The sequence below is a fragment of the Syngnathoides biaculeatus genome, chromosome 5 (assembly GCF_019802595.1).
Source record: "Syngnathoides biaculeatus isolate LvHL_M chromosome 5, ASM1980259v1, whole genome shotgun sequence".
Classification (NCBI taxonomy): Eukaryota; Metazoa; Chordata; class Actinopteri; order Syngnathiformes; family Syngnathidae; genus Syngnathoides; species Syngnathoides biaculeatus.
This window is the reverse complement of record NC_084644.1, coordinates 10,947,088-10,963,144: the sequence shown is the minus strand read 5'-3', so window position 1 is coordinate 10,963,144 and position 16,057 is coordinate 10,947,088. Positions and strand designations below refer to the sequence as shown.

The window sequence follows — 16,057 nt, the reverse complement described above, 5'->3', positions numbered from 1 at the left end:
CCACATCTTTTTCTGCTTCATTTTTAACTCAATCTAATTCAATTTTAACTCGCACCTTCCTCTGCATATGCAAAAAACCTTGATGTGCCAACAGTGCCCCCTAGTGGAGCGACCGTACACCAACACTAACAGCAAGCCCATGTATGTTTCAAGTGCTATATATCAATGTGATTGTGTTTACACTCACAGAACACATGAACTAACACGCATCCACAATTACACGGCTACAAACACAAAACTTGAAGTCAATACTAATAAATAAAAATGTAAACATTCAACATTGGTGGCTCAGCGTTGGCCTCACAGTTCTGAGGTCCCGCGTTCAATCCCGTAGCCGCCTGTGTGGAGTTTGTATGATGTCCCCATGGCTGCGTGGGTTTCTTCCATGCACTTCGGTTTCCTCTCACACCCCGAAAACACGCAACATTAAATCGGACACTCTAAATTGTCCCAAGGTGTGATTGTGAGTGCGGCTGTTTGTCTCCATGTGCCCTGCGATTGGCTGGCAACCAATTCAGGGTGTTCCCCGCCCCCTGCCCGTTGACAGCTGAGATAGGCTCAAGCCATCCCTGCGACCCTCGTGAGGATAAGCAGCGATGGATATGGATATCAACAGTTTGCCTGGACTGACTCTACTTCCAATTAATTAAAATGAGCGGAACATACACATTACTACACTGGCCGCCATCCAAAATAATTTTCATTTTATGATGAGGGACGCACCTTTAAGTAGCAAAATTTACTGTACATCTCATTTAATGTGTATACAGCTGTAATGTAGCATACTGTATTTAGTTCATATCTATTGGATAGACCTCCGATGAGATGAAAAAAGATGACACGCTGTGGCGACCCCTAACGGGACAAGCCGAAAGGAAAAGAAGAAGTATGGACCTCCAATGTAGCACATTTATATCATATTGTACTATTCTACAAATTACTGTAGCATAGCAATGTAGCATACCATAGTAAAGCAACATTAGTGAAAATATACACAGCAGCTCATGAGCGCTCACAGCATGACAGTACAATAATAATAATAAAAAAAAAAAATGGATAGTTATACTATTCTGCAGCTCAGTCATTGGCGGTCAGGGTGTACCTAATAAAGGGGCCAGCAAGCCCACATCGACATCAAGCTATTTGTGAATTAAAATTTAAATGAAATTGGAATTGGAAGATGTACTTTTAAAGAGTGACAGCGCAGTCCAAATGCTTTAATTACTATTTACTAGAAAAATGTTCAACATTTAATAGAAAGCACACTCTTTCAAGATAGTAGTCAACATTTTATAGAACCTATTCAGATTGCAATGAATGTCAATGCTCGCTTTTTATCGAATACGTGATAGAAAATGTTCACGTGAAATTTTGTAAATCAGTCAGTCAGTTATTTAGTTAATGAGTCAGTCTGTTAGTTATTTAGTTACTCGGTCGGTCAGTCACTCATTTAGTAAGTCAGTTAAATTTTGTTAGTTACTCAGTCAGGCATTACTTTATTTAGGCTCAAATTTCGTTCAGTCAACAGTTAAACATTCTGCCAGTTACTCAGTCAGTCAGTTAATTATTCCATCAATTTCATAGTTAGCTAGTCAGTCATTGAGTTTGTCAGTCAATCGGTCAGCTACTCAGTCGTTGAGTTAGTCATCGCTTCATCAGACAGTTATTTATGAAATTAATCATTCAGTCATATAGTTATTATTTACTTATTTATGATTTATTTCTAAACCAGTGAGTCATCTACAGTAGTTCGTCGTTCATGAAATCAGTTATCACGCTTGATTGCGACCCACGTCGGAGTGTATTTTGTTTTGTTTGTCAGCTGCCACAAACACGCCTCGGTTGGTCTATTTTGGACCTGCTCACCTGTTGACCTGACAGCCAAGTGCCCGCGTGGGCCTTCTGCCTGTCATGTGCAGGTGGTCTCTGCGAGCGCTGACGCGCCCTGAGGTTCAGCCTCGCGCACTCGCAGCCCGAGACCGCACAGGGCTGAGCCTCTGCAGGTAAGAGGACTTTTGCTGGCTCCGGTTCCGATCCGTTTGCCTTTGGTGGGAGCCCACTTGGTTTTGTTATCATTTTCCTCCTCCAAATGGAGCAGTTTTGAACTTCCAAGAGTTTTTCATGAGGTTGATCGACACGCCGAGGTTAACCAGTCCGCTCCGAGAACCGCCGCTGATACAATAGGTCTTCTCACCGGACCCGCCTCCCCACCCTCAGTCCGCGTTCTCCCCTCAGCTGAGCAGTTAAGTCGGGCAGCGGTACGGAGGTCCCTAGCGCCACCAGCGCCGCCAAGATGTACGGTCTGTACCTGGAAGCGGTCAACGACTACATCAACGAGTCCTACGGCGAGGACGTGTGGCGGCTGATCGAAAACCGAGCCGAGATCCCGCACCTCAAGTTTGTCAGGCATCAGATGTACAAGTAGGTCACCAGGATTGGTCCGTTACACTATGTCGCACCTCCGTTATGGAGGCTCCATGAGGTCACCTTTCATTGAACCCATTGATGGGATTGCGGTTCGTGCTGTGTCCTTGTCGATAAGTTGATTCGATGGACAGCAAGCAGCGATTTTGTGGCAAAAAGTTGCTTCGCGAGTAGGGTTAGCAGCCAAAACTGAGAATGAATGTTGTAATTAACTAACTAACTGACCAATCATAAGCAAACCAAAAAAAATGACTGTGACCGAGAAATTAGATGACTATGAGCGACTACCTAGAGTCAGTATCAAAGTCTCACGGCTTCTCCCACGTCAGTGACAACTTGATCCTGCGTCTGGCCAAGGCGGCAGGCGAAGTCTTGGGAAAGACGCACGACGAGCTGATGTACGCCTTCGGCGTTTACATGGTCAAGAGGATCGGAAACTACGGCTACGAGCGCATCCTCAAGGTGAGCCTTTTATCTTCACGACCATTGGATCGCTTAGCATCTCTTCTTAGATTCCCAGGCAGACCGTCAGGCGTATTGAATCTCACTTAACTGGTCTGAAAATAATTTATTTACAACAGATAATGCATCTTTGTTCGTCTATCCAGGATGTCTAGCGACAGGCAGATCGTAGACCAAAGCGCCACGCTGTTGTTTTGCAGGTTTTGGGTCGCAATGTGCGCGACTTCATCAACGAGCTGGACAACCTGCACGAGTATTTCCGCTTCTCCTTCCCCAAAGTGCAGCCGCCCAGCTTCTGCGTGGAGGAGGAGTGCGAGACCAGTTTGACGCTGCACTACCGAAGCACGCGCAAAGGCTTCACGCAGTTTGTCAAAGGTCTCGGCACATCCACGTCAACATACCGCCATGACAGTCGTGTGCACGTAAAGGCTTGGGCAAGACGGTCTTCAATGAAAATCTCTTGAACTTTGAACTTTTCCTTTCCAGCGTTGCCTTCATATTCACATTTTTTTTTAACCTATCCTCGATTATTTGTTATTTTTGTGCTCAGACCAAAGCCCCTTTTAATATAAAAGTAATTGGTTTGGCAGTGTCTAGGTGCCAAATAACTAGAGGGTAGGGTGGCTTCTTTTAAATAGACGTTCTTTTTTTAAATAAATAAAATTATAAACCTTTTGAGCAACAATTATTCACATAATTTTGCTAGTCGCGGCAGTTTTACAAGTGAAGCAAAATATTTGGTGCAATGTGGATATATTACGTCTTTTGCATTAGGTAAATATGCAGCACGTCTTTGTCTTCTCATGTTGTCTCAATTTGTTAGCGGGTATGAAAGTCACAAATTCGCTTTTTTTTTTTTTTTTTGACTTGCCTTGATACTCCGTGCAGGCCAGCTCTCCCAAGTGGGCCGCCAGTTCTACAACACGGACATCGAAGTGGAGATCTTGTCTAAGGAGGAGACAGAGAAGATGACTTATGTGGTATGGACTCCGTGATGAATACGCCATCATGACTGTCTTTCCGATCGATATTGTGAGATACCGGTACAAAGAAATGCGTTTAAACTTCCTTACTCTCTGCCTGTCAAGGAATGCTCATTCGAGTAAATGAAAAGGGCGCACATTTCTCCCGAAAAGATGCAAAGCGTCCTTGCTTCAATGTGTTCACTTTGTTAGTTTACTGAAAAAATAAGTCGTAAAACAAAATAGAAATACACATATATACCGTAATTCCCAGCCAACAGAGCGCACCTGGTTACGGGCATCACCGAGTACATTTGTAAAGGAAATACCATTTGCGACATACATACGCCGCAGCTGTGTAAAAGCCGCAAGTGCCGACATTGTAACACAAGATATTTACAAAGAAAGACGGTACACAGAAAGAGTTTAACGCTAGCGCGGCACTAACGCTAGTACTAACGTTTGCCCTGCACTAAAGCTCGTGCTAACCATAGCACTAACGCTAACAGGGGTGGTTAAAATGAAACTTACTGGTAAATATCACTGAAACACAGAAGCAACACGGTAGGACAGCAATATACTGGTAAAAATCACTGAGACACGTCAGTAACACGGCAGCAACAGGCTAGTGCAGCTCTAACGCTAGCGCAGCGATAACAGGGGCAGTAAAAGTCACTTCCTCGGCACACATATTCCACCTATCTCATTCTTACCTTTTCCGCTCGAGTGCCCCGTTGCGGCCGTTCGAAAAAAATGCACAAATGAGCCGCATCGCCGCGTAAACCGCAGGGTTGAAAGCGTGTGAAAAAAGTCGCGGCTTGTAGGCCGGAAGTTACGGTAAAAGGACCAAAATGTGGAGCCAAATCATCTCATTTTATCTAAGTCTGCTAGCTTAATGCTAACGTGCTGTGCAAAACGCCAAAGATGGTCTAGCTGTAATTAACACAGACGCCACAGTAATTACAACCTTTCAAACAAATGCTACATTAACACACGCAGAGCAGCAGCACATACAAACAGAGCACTCGACAAAAATCAGCTCCAAAGATCCTGCAATACTGCATAGATGCAGACGATAAACAAAGTTGTGGTGTTTGTCAGGTGTATAAGATGAACTTTGACAACGCGGCCTTCAAGCACCGCATGCCGCAGCAAAAGACGGCGCCCAGCTACGAGAAGCTTCCCATGAAGCGAGGTATCTTTTTTGACATGTTCCCCTTCAGCGTAATCTTCCGCCGCGACATGACCATGTACCGCATTGGCGACGGCCTCAAAGAGGTCTTCTCTGACCTCCAGGGCAAGAAGGTGAACGAGGAGTTCACCCTGGTCAGGCCCATGCTGGAGTTCAGCTGGGACAATGTGAGTGTCTCAAATGAGGCCTCGCCCGTTCCCACCCCCCCTTTGTAAGCGTAGTGCCCTGACTGCTCAGTAATATGTGTATCCCCCCTCTTCCTCCCCACTCAGATCTACACCCACCTAAACAATGTCTTTGAGCTGCTGTCTAAAGCAGTGGTGGAGAGCAAACAAAAAGTGAATATTCCCAAACTCAACAAGGAAGAACCTGAAGAGAAAGAGGAAAGTGAGAAGACCAAGAGGGACGAAGAACGAGGTATGGAATGATGAAAGCACGATGAAAAACACACTAAGCGCCACCGTCGCAGGAAGGCGGTGCATGGGATAGCCCGGTCAGCTACGTAGATAGCACAATATTATAGTGTCACGTCATGGAATGACATCACAGCATGACATCATAGTGTTACGACACGTATGATGACCCCCACAATACGAAAACACGCATAATCATCATGCTGTACTGTCACAATAAGACAACGCGCTAAGAATTGTTTACCACGCAATGTCAAGTTTTGTGTCACGTATGATGACACGCTACGATGTCAAGCTACCCACACTACAATGTCACAATTTTAAATCATGTCAAATCATGATGTTGCACTTCCACGTCAAAAGATATTCAGCTATGGTGTCATGTAACGATTGCAGAATGTCATGCTATGTATGATGTCACGTTATGAAATCACATTTTAACATTACGCTGTCTTCGTCCAGTTAGCATTAACATGATGTTCCTGTTCCCTATGAATTAGCTGCCGTTATGCCCTTTAGGTATCACTCCGTGACCAGTACCCCAACATAAGGATCCAGAACCAGAATACTTAATACTGAATGAGAGCCCTCGGTGTAAACGGGTTTTTAAGAGTTCCTGCAAATGTTCTTCTATATGACCTCCTCTCCTGACTGTTTGTGGTCCGTGTAGAGCAAAAGTCTGAGGACATGAAGGGCACAGATCAGGAATACAGCAGCACTCTGGCTCAGTACAATAGCGCGGCCAACTCGGGAGGTGAAGATATCGAGTTGCTAGCCTTCCAGACAGTCACAGGTAGGTAAAACATGACTTTCAGCAATAAAAAACAAATCAATTCCTTCTACAAGCTATCGAACATAACCCAGAGTGAAGGGTTGCATGTTCCACTCACATCAGGAGAACCACGCTACGCTTTTATCCCAAGTAAACTTGACTATTGTAATGGTCTTCTGACTGGAGTACCCCAAAAGCACATTGAACACTGCATCCTGGGTTCTGACCAGAACAAAGAGGATAGAATTTAATACTCCAATTCTGAAGTCTCTACAGTGCTCATTTATATGATAGACTTAAAAGTAGTGCAACTGGTCTATAACTCACTAAATACTGTAGTTTAGGTACTGGATACATGGAAGAAACGCTCATGGAATGTAAACACGATGCGCCTTGGACTCAGGTCAAATAGTGGAGCAGAGAGATTAACCAAACATGGTAGAGTTTAGCTGTTATTATGCAAGAAAATGGAATTAAATAGCAATAGAATTGAAGTCGGCCTTTGAACGTTTTTAAATCTATGTTACTGTGTATACATTGGACATTTTAGCACATTTTCATCAAAAATAATGTTTTCTTGAACTGCACTTGCTTTTCGCAATTTTAGTATCCTGTTTTTTATGTTTTGTACTTTAGTTTTAAATTTTTAAATCATGTAAAGCACATTGAGTTACCGTGCACATCTATAAACGCATTATGTAAATAAAGTTACCTTTCCTAAAGTAACAAAGTATATATGATGATGTTACACCGTGTTGCTCTCAGGCAAATGCAGCGAGACCATCTTTGAGGACATGAGAGAGCCCCCCAAAAAACCTCTCCACCTGAAGGGCCAGATGAAGTACGTGCCTCAATGGGACTCGCTCATCTTCCTGGGGACACCCATGTAAGACCACCATCACGCGCTCTCCTGTCTCCACTCCCCCTCCTCGGTCTTGAGGTGACCTCCCAACCGTCTCTTTCTCCTCCCCCCTCGTGCAGCATTGAGACGGTGGAAGACATGATCAAAATGGGCGTTTACGTCAACGACTTGAACCTGCACGACTCCAGCAGAGAGCTGATCCTGGCCGGGACTCAGCAGTCGGCCGAGCTGCAGCTAGCCCTGGATCAGGTGAGGAATTTAGGCTAGGAGACAGACCGTGGTGCTCAAAGGAACTGGTTAAAGGGCCACTGTGATGAAATGCAGGATTTTTAGTACGCTATTAATGAAAAAACGGCAGCCGACATGGACCCATGCGTTTTTTTGACCACAAAACATGATTTTGACGTATACAGCGGGAAGGTAGCCGGTTGTTCCTTCATGTTAGCCAAAATGCCGGCTCGTTGCATTGCCAGACATTGGTTGAACACTCGGGAGGATGGATTTACGCTTTATAAGTTTCCAAGAGACCCGGTTCGTCGTGAAAAATGGTTTGTATGGGTGCAAAGGACGAGAGCTTGGTGGGTTCCAAATGACAGGTAGGTGTGTATACAGCTACCAAAAAAAAATAATAGTTTGGGGCGGACCACGTAATCCGTCTCTCATAATGTAACAAAAGATCCGCGTACGTATGACAAGGGTGCTAAATATGTCGATGTGCGCATCGGACAACTGCCGTGTCGGCTCACCCGCGAAGGCTGCCGCGTCGGGCGCGCGGACGGTGGCTACGTACAACGCTGCCGGCAATGGAGCACTCAGCCGCGTTCTACGACAACGCCCGGTTCGGCGCCGTGATAAGCCACCTCGGTGGCGAAAATGAGCCACCCCGGCCGCAGGCCTTGTCGGCCAGGGTGGCTTGTTGCAGCGCCGGGGCGCAAATGCTCACCTCCGCCGTGGAAGTGGATCGGACAGGGAGGCGGTTTGGCCGTGATGGCATATCATCTGAATATGACTCCAAACAATCGGGTAATATTGCCCGGGTAACTTCACTCGGTTGTGAGATGTTCTCTTCTTCAAAAAGAGCTTCCGTGTATGAAGGGGCGTGTCAAATAGAAGGGGCCACAGCGTGTTTTCAATGGCGAATGTCCGGGGTGACGTCACGGGCAGTCGATGCAGCAAATATGGCGACCACTTGGATGTCGAATGAGACTTCCGCAACTTTTGCGCATGGATGATGCGCTCTACGCTCATATTTATTTTTTCGTATGGACATTGAAGTGAATAATGTTATATGTATTTTTCATTTCAACATCTATTTTCGAATGTTTATCAGGATGACACTTGACCTTTAAAAAACACTGTGGAGGTGAAACCACTTTCAAATAAGTAGAGGAAAGTTTTTCAATTAGATATTTATGTTCTACAGAACAAGATGAAGGTTAACTGTAGTTCCATTTAAAACAAAAAAAGTCATATTTGAGTAAAAGTTTTGTAATTAGCGAATTGTTGAGAGGCAAATCAGCATGCGTTCATTTCCCTCTAACCAGCTGAGTCCCAGTGGATCAAGAATCGAGTACTAGATCATGACTATTTGAACTTCTTGTAGGAGCAACAAAAGTACGCGCAGCTGCAGGAGATCATCAAGAAGCTGGACGAAGAGAAGAAACGCGGAGACTCCTTACTGTACGCCATGATTCCCAAAGCAGTGGCCGACCGCCTCAGGAAGGGAATCACTGCCCTGGAGACATGTCAGGTATATCTTGGAAACCGTGGACTTGGATGAACCTTTGACCTCTTGTGGGATTATCAGTGGAGGTGTTTTCAAATTGATCGTCTTGTTTCTTTGCTTTCTTGTTTGATCGTTGGTGAGGCCCTGATCATTGGAACCATTGTTGCTGTCGTTGTGGGACCATTAGTTGGTAACACAGCTGTTGCGGTGGCCATTGAACGCTCGCCCCTTTGATCCTTTGTGCTGTTTTCTCGCTTTGTTTCTGCTCTGTCACTCTATCTCTCCATCTCTATCCATCGAGGCGAGACAAACGGCCGTCACGTTCTGCTGGAGTTTGATTCCTTTAAGAGTATTTCCTTGACTCACTTGCCAAGTGATGTTCAGGTGGTTTTATTTCATGATAGAGGAGAACAATTTTCAACCGTCTCAACGCGTAGAATGCCTAAAAATCACTTCGGATGTGAACTAGCGCCATAAAAATCTAATTGACTTGACTTTGGTTGTTATGTTGCAGGTCTTTCCTGATGTGACCATCTTGTTCAGCGATGTGGTCAAATTCAACGAGATCTGCATCCACATCACACCCATGCAGGTGGTGGACATGCTCAACGAGATCTACATCGTCTTTGACACGCTCAGTGAGAAGCACAACGTTTACAAGGTGGGCTCCTCCCGCACCCTCTCCATCTATCATCAGTCAGAGGCAGGGATGTCAAACTTGGTGTCATCATAGTTAGGAAACTTGAGTCAGACTTGGGTTGCCAGTTTTAGGACTTGGGATTTGCTTAAACAGTAGTCAAGGGAAAATCGTGACAAGGTTTCACACCCACGGTCCTCATGTTTGACACCTGTGGATTAGTTCACAGACACTATGAATCTCAAGACTGTTTGGTTCACGTGGATTGCAGGTGGAAACCATCCGCGACGCCTACATGGTGGTGGCGGGCGTGCCCAACAAGACCACCTTCCACGCGCATCACATCTGCGACATGGCCCTGGACATGCTGAGCTCCATCGACCACCTGAAGGACCCGTCCACGGGGGACAACATCCAGATCCGAGTGGGTGAGTGCAACCACCGCAATTTCTTCTTGATGTTGCACAACTGTTGGTGTCAGCGATTTCGTTTTGTTTCTTATATCAATGAGTGGATGCCATATCCTGCTGATCTTGTGGTGCAGGTATCCACTCGGGAATGGTGGTGGCCGGCGTGGTGGGCCTGAAGATGCCTCGCTATTGCCTCTTTGGTGACACGGTCAACACCGCCTCAAGGATGGAGAGCAATGGCGTGGTAATTATTATCGATCCATCCATTTTATTAGCCGCTTAACCTCATGAGGGTCGCGGGAGTGCTGGAGCTTATCCCAGCTGTCAACGGGCAGGAGGCGGGGTACACCCTGAACTGGTTGCCAGCCAATCGCATGGCACATAGACACAAACAGCCGCACTCACAATCACACTTTGGGGCAATTTAGAGTGCCCAATTAATGTTGCATGTTTTTTGGGATGTGGGAGGAAACCGGAGTACTCGGAGAAAACCCACACAAGCACGGGGAGAACATGCAAACTCCACACATGGAGTGCCAGAATTGAACCTGGGTCCCCAGAACTGTGAAGCCAACGCTTTCCAGCCGCACCAACGTGCCACTGTAAACTATTCTATTTTATCATTTTCAAAAAATAGAATCCACACATCCATTTTCTGAGCTACTTATCCTCATGAGGGTGAACAAATAATTATCATATGAGAAAAAACAAATTCCATATGCCATTTAGGAATACACATTGTAGACGGACTACTTCAAAGATGGTTGGCAAAAAGTCCCTGGACACCATCGGTTTCTTTCTGAACCGCTGCTTGTGGAAAATAAACGTTACACCTGCTAAGTGTGTGCATGTGTGTGTTTACAGGGTATGCAGATACACATCAGCCAGACCACCAAAGACCACCTGGAGCACGAACCATACATCATCGAGGAGAGGGGCAAGATCTTTGTCAAGGTCATAACCTTCTCTTTGTGGCAACTCCGAACAATTTTGTTGCTAGATTTAGCAATGTATTCAACCACTACAGCGACTACATAAAAAATGAACACGTAAAACGCGACGAACAAAACAATAAAGAGAGCAATCGTACAAATATGGATATACAGCATGTGGTGGAAGCAGCACTTCATTTCCAAGCAAACCAATTACAATTTGTCAAGTCACTGAAATGAGGACAATTAAAACTGACAATAATGAGCCATCATCATCAAAATAGAAACATAGAACAAGCTTGCAGCTATTCATACAATATTTTGAAACATTTTTTAAACCAATACATTTACTTTAACTTTTAAGTGCTGTAGTACAGTAGATTTGCATTTAAACATTGACTTTTTTTTTTTACTTTTTTTCAACCACTACATTTTTTTACTTCTTGTGTACAGTACATTGATTTTTTTTTTATAAAATGTAATATTTTTATGTGCAGTTGAGTTGTATATGACTTAAGTGTTTTTAATTAATATCTTTATATAATTTATTTTTTCCACACTTTTATAGACAAACAAAGAAAAAGAAGAGAAGAAAAAAGGAAATAAAAAAAATACAATTTACATTCATTAACAGTGGGATAATAATACTTTTAAAAATGACAGAATCAGGGTTTCTCTCATCTCCAATTTATCTTATCTAGTAGGTCATCCTCAACCATGTTCATACCCGTAAATGAGCAAAGAAATTAACCTTAAAGGGAAAACAATAACAATAATCATAGTAAAAAAAAGAAGAAGAAAAATGATACCATCTCAAAGCACCTTCCAACAAATATTCCAAAAACTTAGTACAATTAACATTTATGTAATGTTGGCTATGTTACCGTATTTTCCACACTATAAGGCGCACCTTCAATGAATGGCCTATTTTGAAAACTTTTTTTCACATATAAGGCGCACCGCATTACAAGGCGCATACAGTAGAGGCTGGTGTTACGTCATGCATCCATTACATGGAGCTGCACTAACGGTTCAGTATTGATCCATATATAAGACGCACCGATATAATAAGGCGCACCGTGGGCTTTTGAGAAAATTAAAGGCTTTTAGGTGCGCCTTATAGTACGGAAAATACGGTACTTGGACAGTATTTTTATATTGAAATGTCAATAGTTGGTGAAAAATGCTGTGACGAGCACCGCTTTGGATATTGCCCTTTATGTATTTACATTCTATTCACATCGTGTATGTCGTACGTATGACCTGGTAACACGGCGCGTTGCAGGGGAAAGGCTACATGAAGACGTACTGGCTGAAGGGAAAGAAAGACCTGTCCTTCAAGACTCCGGCCGAGTTGCGTTACAGCAGCGAGCAGAAAGACTCGGAAGACAAAAGCTCGAATGGGTTAGTGAAGGATAATAGATACACGGCACATCTCGGGTTTCAAGATTTTGTTCGCATACTTGAAACTATTCTGCCTTGTTTTAATCAAAACACGTGCCGACATTAGCCTGTGAGTACATCTAGTCCAAGTGAGTAATTGGAGAGCCGCCAAATATACGACCGGACGAATGATGATTTTGTTACCATGACGACCGACGGCAGAACTCGGGCATTGCAATTAGGCGAGTGACTTCTACTTGCTGATGAAGAGTCCACAGTATGTAAAAAAAAAATGATTTTCCCTGTTGGAAACAGCACTTCATCAACAAGTTTCAGAATTATAATGAATCTCTTGTTGCTTGAAAATGGCTCTGGACCTTCACCTGAGCTAGGTTCTGAGTCGTCAGCTGAGAAACTCGGCATTGTAAAAGGCTATTATGCAAATTAGCCTCACTCTTATGCCACATTCGGGCTAAAAATGAGAACAGCTCCCTTGCAGACATATTTTGAGAAGCAATATTTGTTGTTCCTTCCAGAGGATAAGGAATATAAAAAAATACATGTCAATTTTGTGATATTATCAAGAGCAGCTCATCTGGTAAAGCGTTGGCCTCACAGTTCTGAGGACCCGGGTTCGACCCCGGCCCCGCCTGTGTGGAGTTTGCATGTCCTCCCCGTGGCTGCGTGGGTCCTCCCACATCCCAAAAACATGCAACAATGACTGGACACTCTAAATTGCCCCTAGGTGTGATTGTGAGTGCGGGTGTTGTCGGTCTCTATGTGCCCTGTGATTGGCTGGCAACCGGTTCAGGGTGTACCCCGCCTCCTGTCCGTTGATAGGCTCCAGCACTACCCATCACCCTCTTGAGGATAAGCGGCAAAGAAAATGGACAGATGGATGTCGACTTGCATTCACTGCCACCATACTCTCCGCTCTTATCTCAAAAATTACCCGAACGTAGCTCGCGTCACTTACGTACCCGTACATCAAGGCACCACTTTAGTGAGCTAGCAAAAGATTGACTTGGTTATTTGATCTCACACTCCAAGTGCACGACTTAGTAACTTTTCTGCAATAACGAGAAGGGTTATGTCAAATTTTGCCATGTGACGCCTTTAACTCTCCCCTATTTGTCAGCTCCACGAGTACCAACGCCAAGCACATGTCCTCCAGCCAACCCATCAGCGGCGGCGAAGAGCAGGCAGAGGGCAAGCCCAGCCCCAGCGACCTCCCCCAGGACGTCCTGCCGCCGCCCGAGTCCGCCAACGAGCCCCTGGACGGGCTGGGCGACCTCCAGGAGAAGGAGAGGTCCAAAAAGACTAAGAACAGCAAGGCCGCCAAGGTGGAGGCGGGGCAAGGGAACGCGGCGACGGAGCTGGCGGTGCCCGCCGACGGCCCCGAGAACCCGGGACCCCTCCTCAACATGAAGAGGAACAGCTTCCGGCAGCAGTACGTCAAGCTGCCCGCCAACCTCCCCATTCGGAGTGCCTCTTGTACTCTCCTGTGAGCTCGCGACATTATTATGATGTCATAACATCACAACGTCACGATAAACAAGGTTATGGACCTTGTCAAGAAACAAGGTATGGAAGGTCGTATTGAGCATGTATTGTTATATCCTTGACATTCAGCTTCAGGTCTTTGTTTTCACTAGTAAGACAATTTGACATATGCGCAATTTTCTTCTGCATTCAGAAAAAAAAAATCAATCACTCAAAAGCCTTCAATGATATTCATGTATCGGTATTTTGTCCAAAGACAACAGCCGTTAACAAAAGAATTTTGGATATTCAGCTCCAAAACAACGATGTCATCAAACCAGTCATGCTTGTTAGCGTAGCATGCAGCGTGTCAGCTAGCTACTTTTCCCACATTTGGTTACGTGACTTTACGCATGTAGCAGGTTCAGCACAATAGTGGAAGAAGTAGGAACCCTGGTAGAACAACTGGGTCTTAATAGCACCATGATCGCACTATCAGTGACACTTTTAGGCTACTAGTACGCACCTAAACCTTACTAGTAAACTAGTGCATGTCACCCACACTGGTGGCTTCCTTATCAAGAATATCAAATAAATGCTCAGTTACTACTGAGACAAAACCGCGCACTAGTTGACAACTGTGTACTACTTGTACCACAAGTGACACTGTATTTTCAAATTCTACTAGTTAACATCTCGAACGTCACTAGTAGTACTAGTAGTGGGTAGAATCAAGAACCCTTTTTTTAAGTTATAATTTATTTTGAATATTTTTAATCCTGCAAAGTGAAATGAAACTAAAATTGTATGCGCAAAACACACGTGAATTGACAGTGTAGACGTGTCAACTGTGTTGTTGAAAGTAGACATGATGATTATTGTTCTGATTATTGTTGAGTGAGACCTTCTGCTTCCTCTTGTATATTATAGATTGTATTCATATAAATGGATGGACAGCCTCTATGCATGTGTGCATGTGTTTGTTTACATAATTTACAACAGTTTGCACTCAAGAGCCACATTTGACTTTTAAAACAGTTGATTGGGGCATTTGTACACGAAAAGATGTAAACGTGTCAAATAGTTTTTTCGAATTAAGGCCACGAAACCACACCCCTTAAAGACGTCGACAGTCAGGCGTGTGTTATCTTGATTACACATAAAATGTTATTATCTTTGCTTTTCCCGCTAAAATATTGTAATTTCCGGCCTATAAGCTGTGACTTTTTTCACATGCTTTCAACCCTGCAGTTTATGCGGCGATGCAGCTAATGTGTGCATTTTTTCTAACGGCCGCAAGGGGGCACTCGAGCGGAAAATATGTGCCAAGGAAGTAACTTTTACCGGTCCGGCCTTGTTAGCGCTACGCTACTGCTGTGTCTCAGTGATTTTTACCAGTATGTTTTTTTTTTAACCGGCCATGTTAGCGGGGCGCCGCTAGCGTTAATGTTAGTGCGGCGGCAGTAGCGTTAAACCCTTTCTTTGTAAATATCTCGTGTTTTAATGTCGGTTTCAATGTGGGCACTTGCGGCTTTTACACGGCTGCGCTGTATGTATGTACCAAATGGTATTTCCTTTACAAATGTACTGGGCGAAGCTTATAAGCAGGTGCGCTCTGTAGGCCGGGAATTACGGTTTATTTAATTATGTTTTCACATGTTGTCGCTGGAGTCAAATGAAAAAAACTGAGCACATAAGGTACTGTAATGCCCTCGCATGTCGGTAAGGACAGCCACAGTTGCCGATGCGCTTTCAGCGGGACGGTTGGACACAAAATCAAAGTAGAAAAATGACACCACTTGCAAGGAGCAGTTCTAGGCCACAAAGATTTTTGAAAATTTGATGTGTGAGACACGGCCGTGATACAAATCATCTTATTTCTTTATCTTTAAAGCTTAATCTGAGTGTTTCTTTACGTATTAAGAGTACTGAGCTAATTTTTTTTACACCACTACGACAATTAAGATTGTTATTGTTGTCATGGTAACGACATGAAAGCGTTACCAATATAGACTAATAGTGCCACATGCAAGCATTTTAAACACACACACACAAGCAAACACACCCAGATATTGTTGATATTGTCGCATGCACGCCTCGTGAGATGTCATTACGCGATAAAGAGGAAGCTGACAGGAAACCACTTAAGCACTACTTCCTGTCTGTTGCTGTGGCAACAGGCCTCCTTCTACCCCTGCCCAGCTACTCGCTCATTTGCGTCGGTAAGACAAAGAGGCAGGTGTGCTCCGGGGGTCCGCGGTGGGCACGGCCCACGCTGACTCTTAGAGCCTCTTAGCGGCTGCAAAACCGCACCAAGTGCTAACGCTAACATCTGGCAGCAATTATCCTATTGGTGGGAGGGGGGACCTTAATGATCCCAAGTGTCCACACAGCTGCATT

The 16,057-nt window shown here is 44.5% G+C and overlaps 1 protein-coding gene across 1 annotated transcript; it reads left to right on the top strand.

Annotated features, from left to right (window-relative positions):
* Nucleotides 1-1,772: 1,772 nt before the first annotated feature.
* LOC133500866 (soluble guanylate cyclase 88E-like) lies at nucleotides 1,773-14,574 on the top strand. Its single transcript, XM_061820073.1, has 16 exons — nucleotides 1,773-2,421; nucleotides 2,754-2,886; nucleotides 3,087-3,261; nucleotides 3,775-3,866; nucleotides 4,950-5,207; nucleotides 5,313-5,457; nucleotides 6,124-6,246; nucleotides 6,991-7,111; nucleotides 7,207-7,336; nucleotides 8,691-8,837; nucleotides 9,328-9,474; nucleotides 9,722-9,878; nucleotides 9,995-10,104; nucleotides 10,725-10,814; nucleotides 12,078-12,196; nucleotides 13,314-14,574. Exons 1-16 carry the CDS (start codon nucleotides 2,294-2,296, stop codon nucleotides 13,681-13,683), a joined length of 2,445 nt encoding a protein of 814 aa, XP_061676057.1. The 5' UTR covers nucleotides 1,773-2,293; the 3' UTR covers nucleotides 13,684-14,574.
* Nucleotides 14,575-16,057: the final 1,483 nt, after the last annotated feature.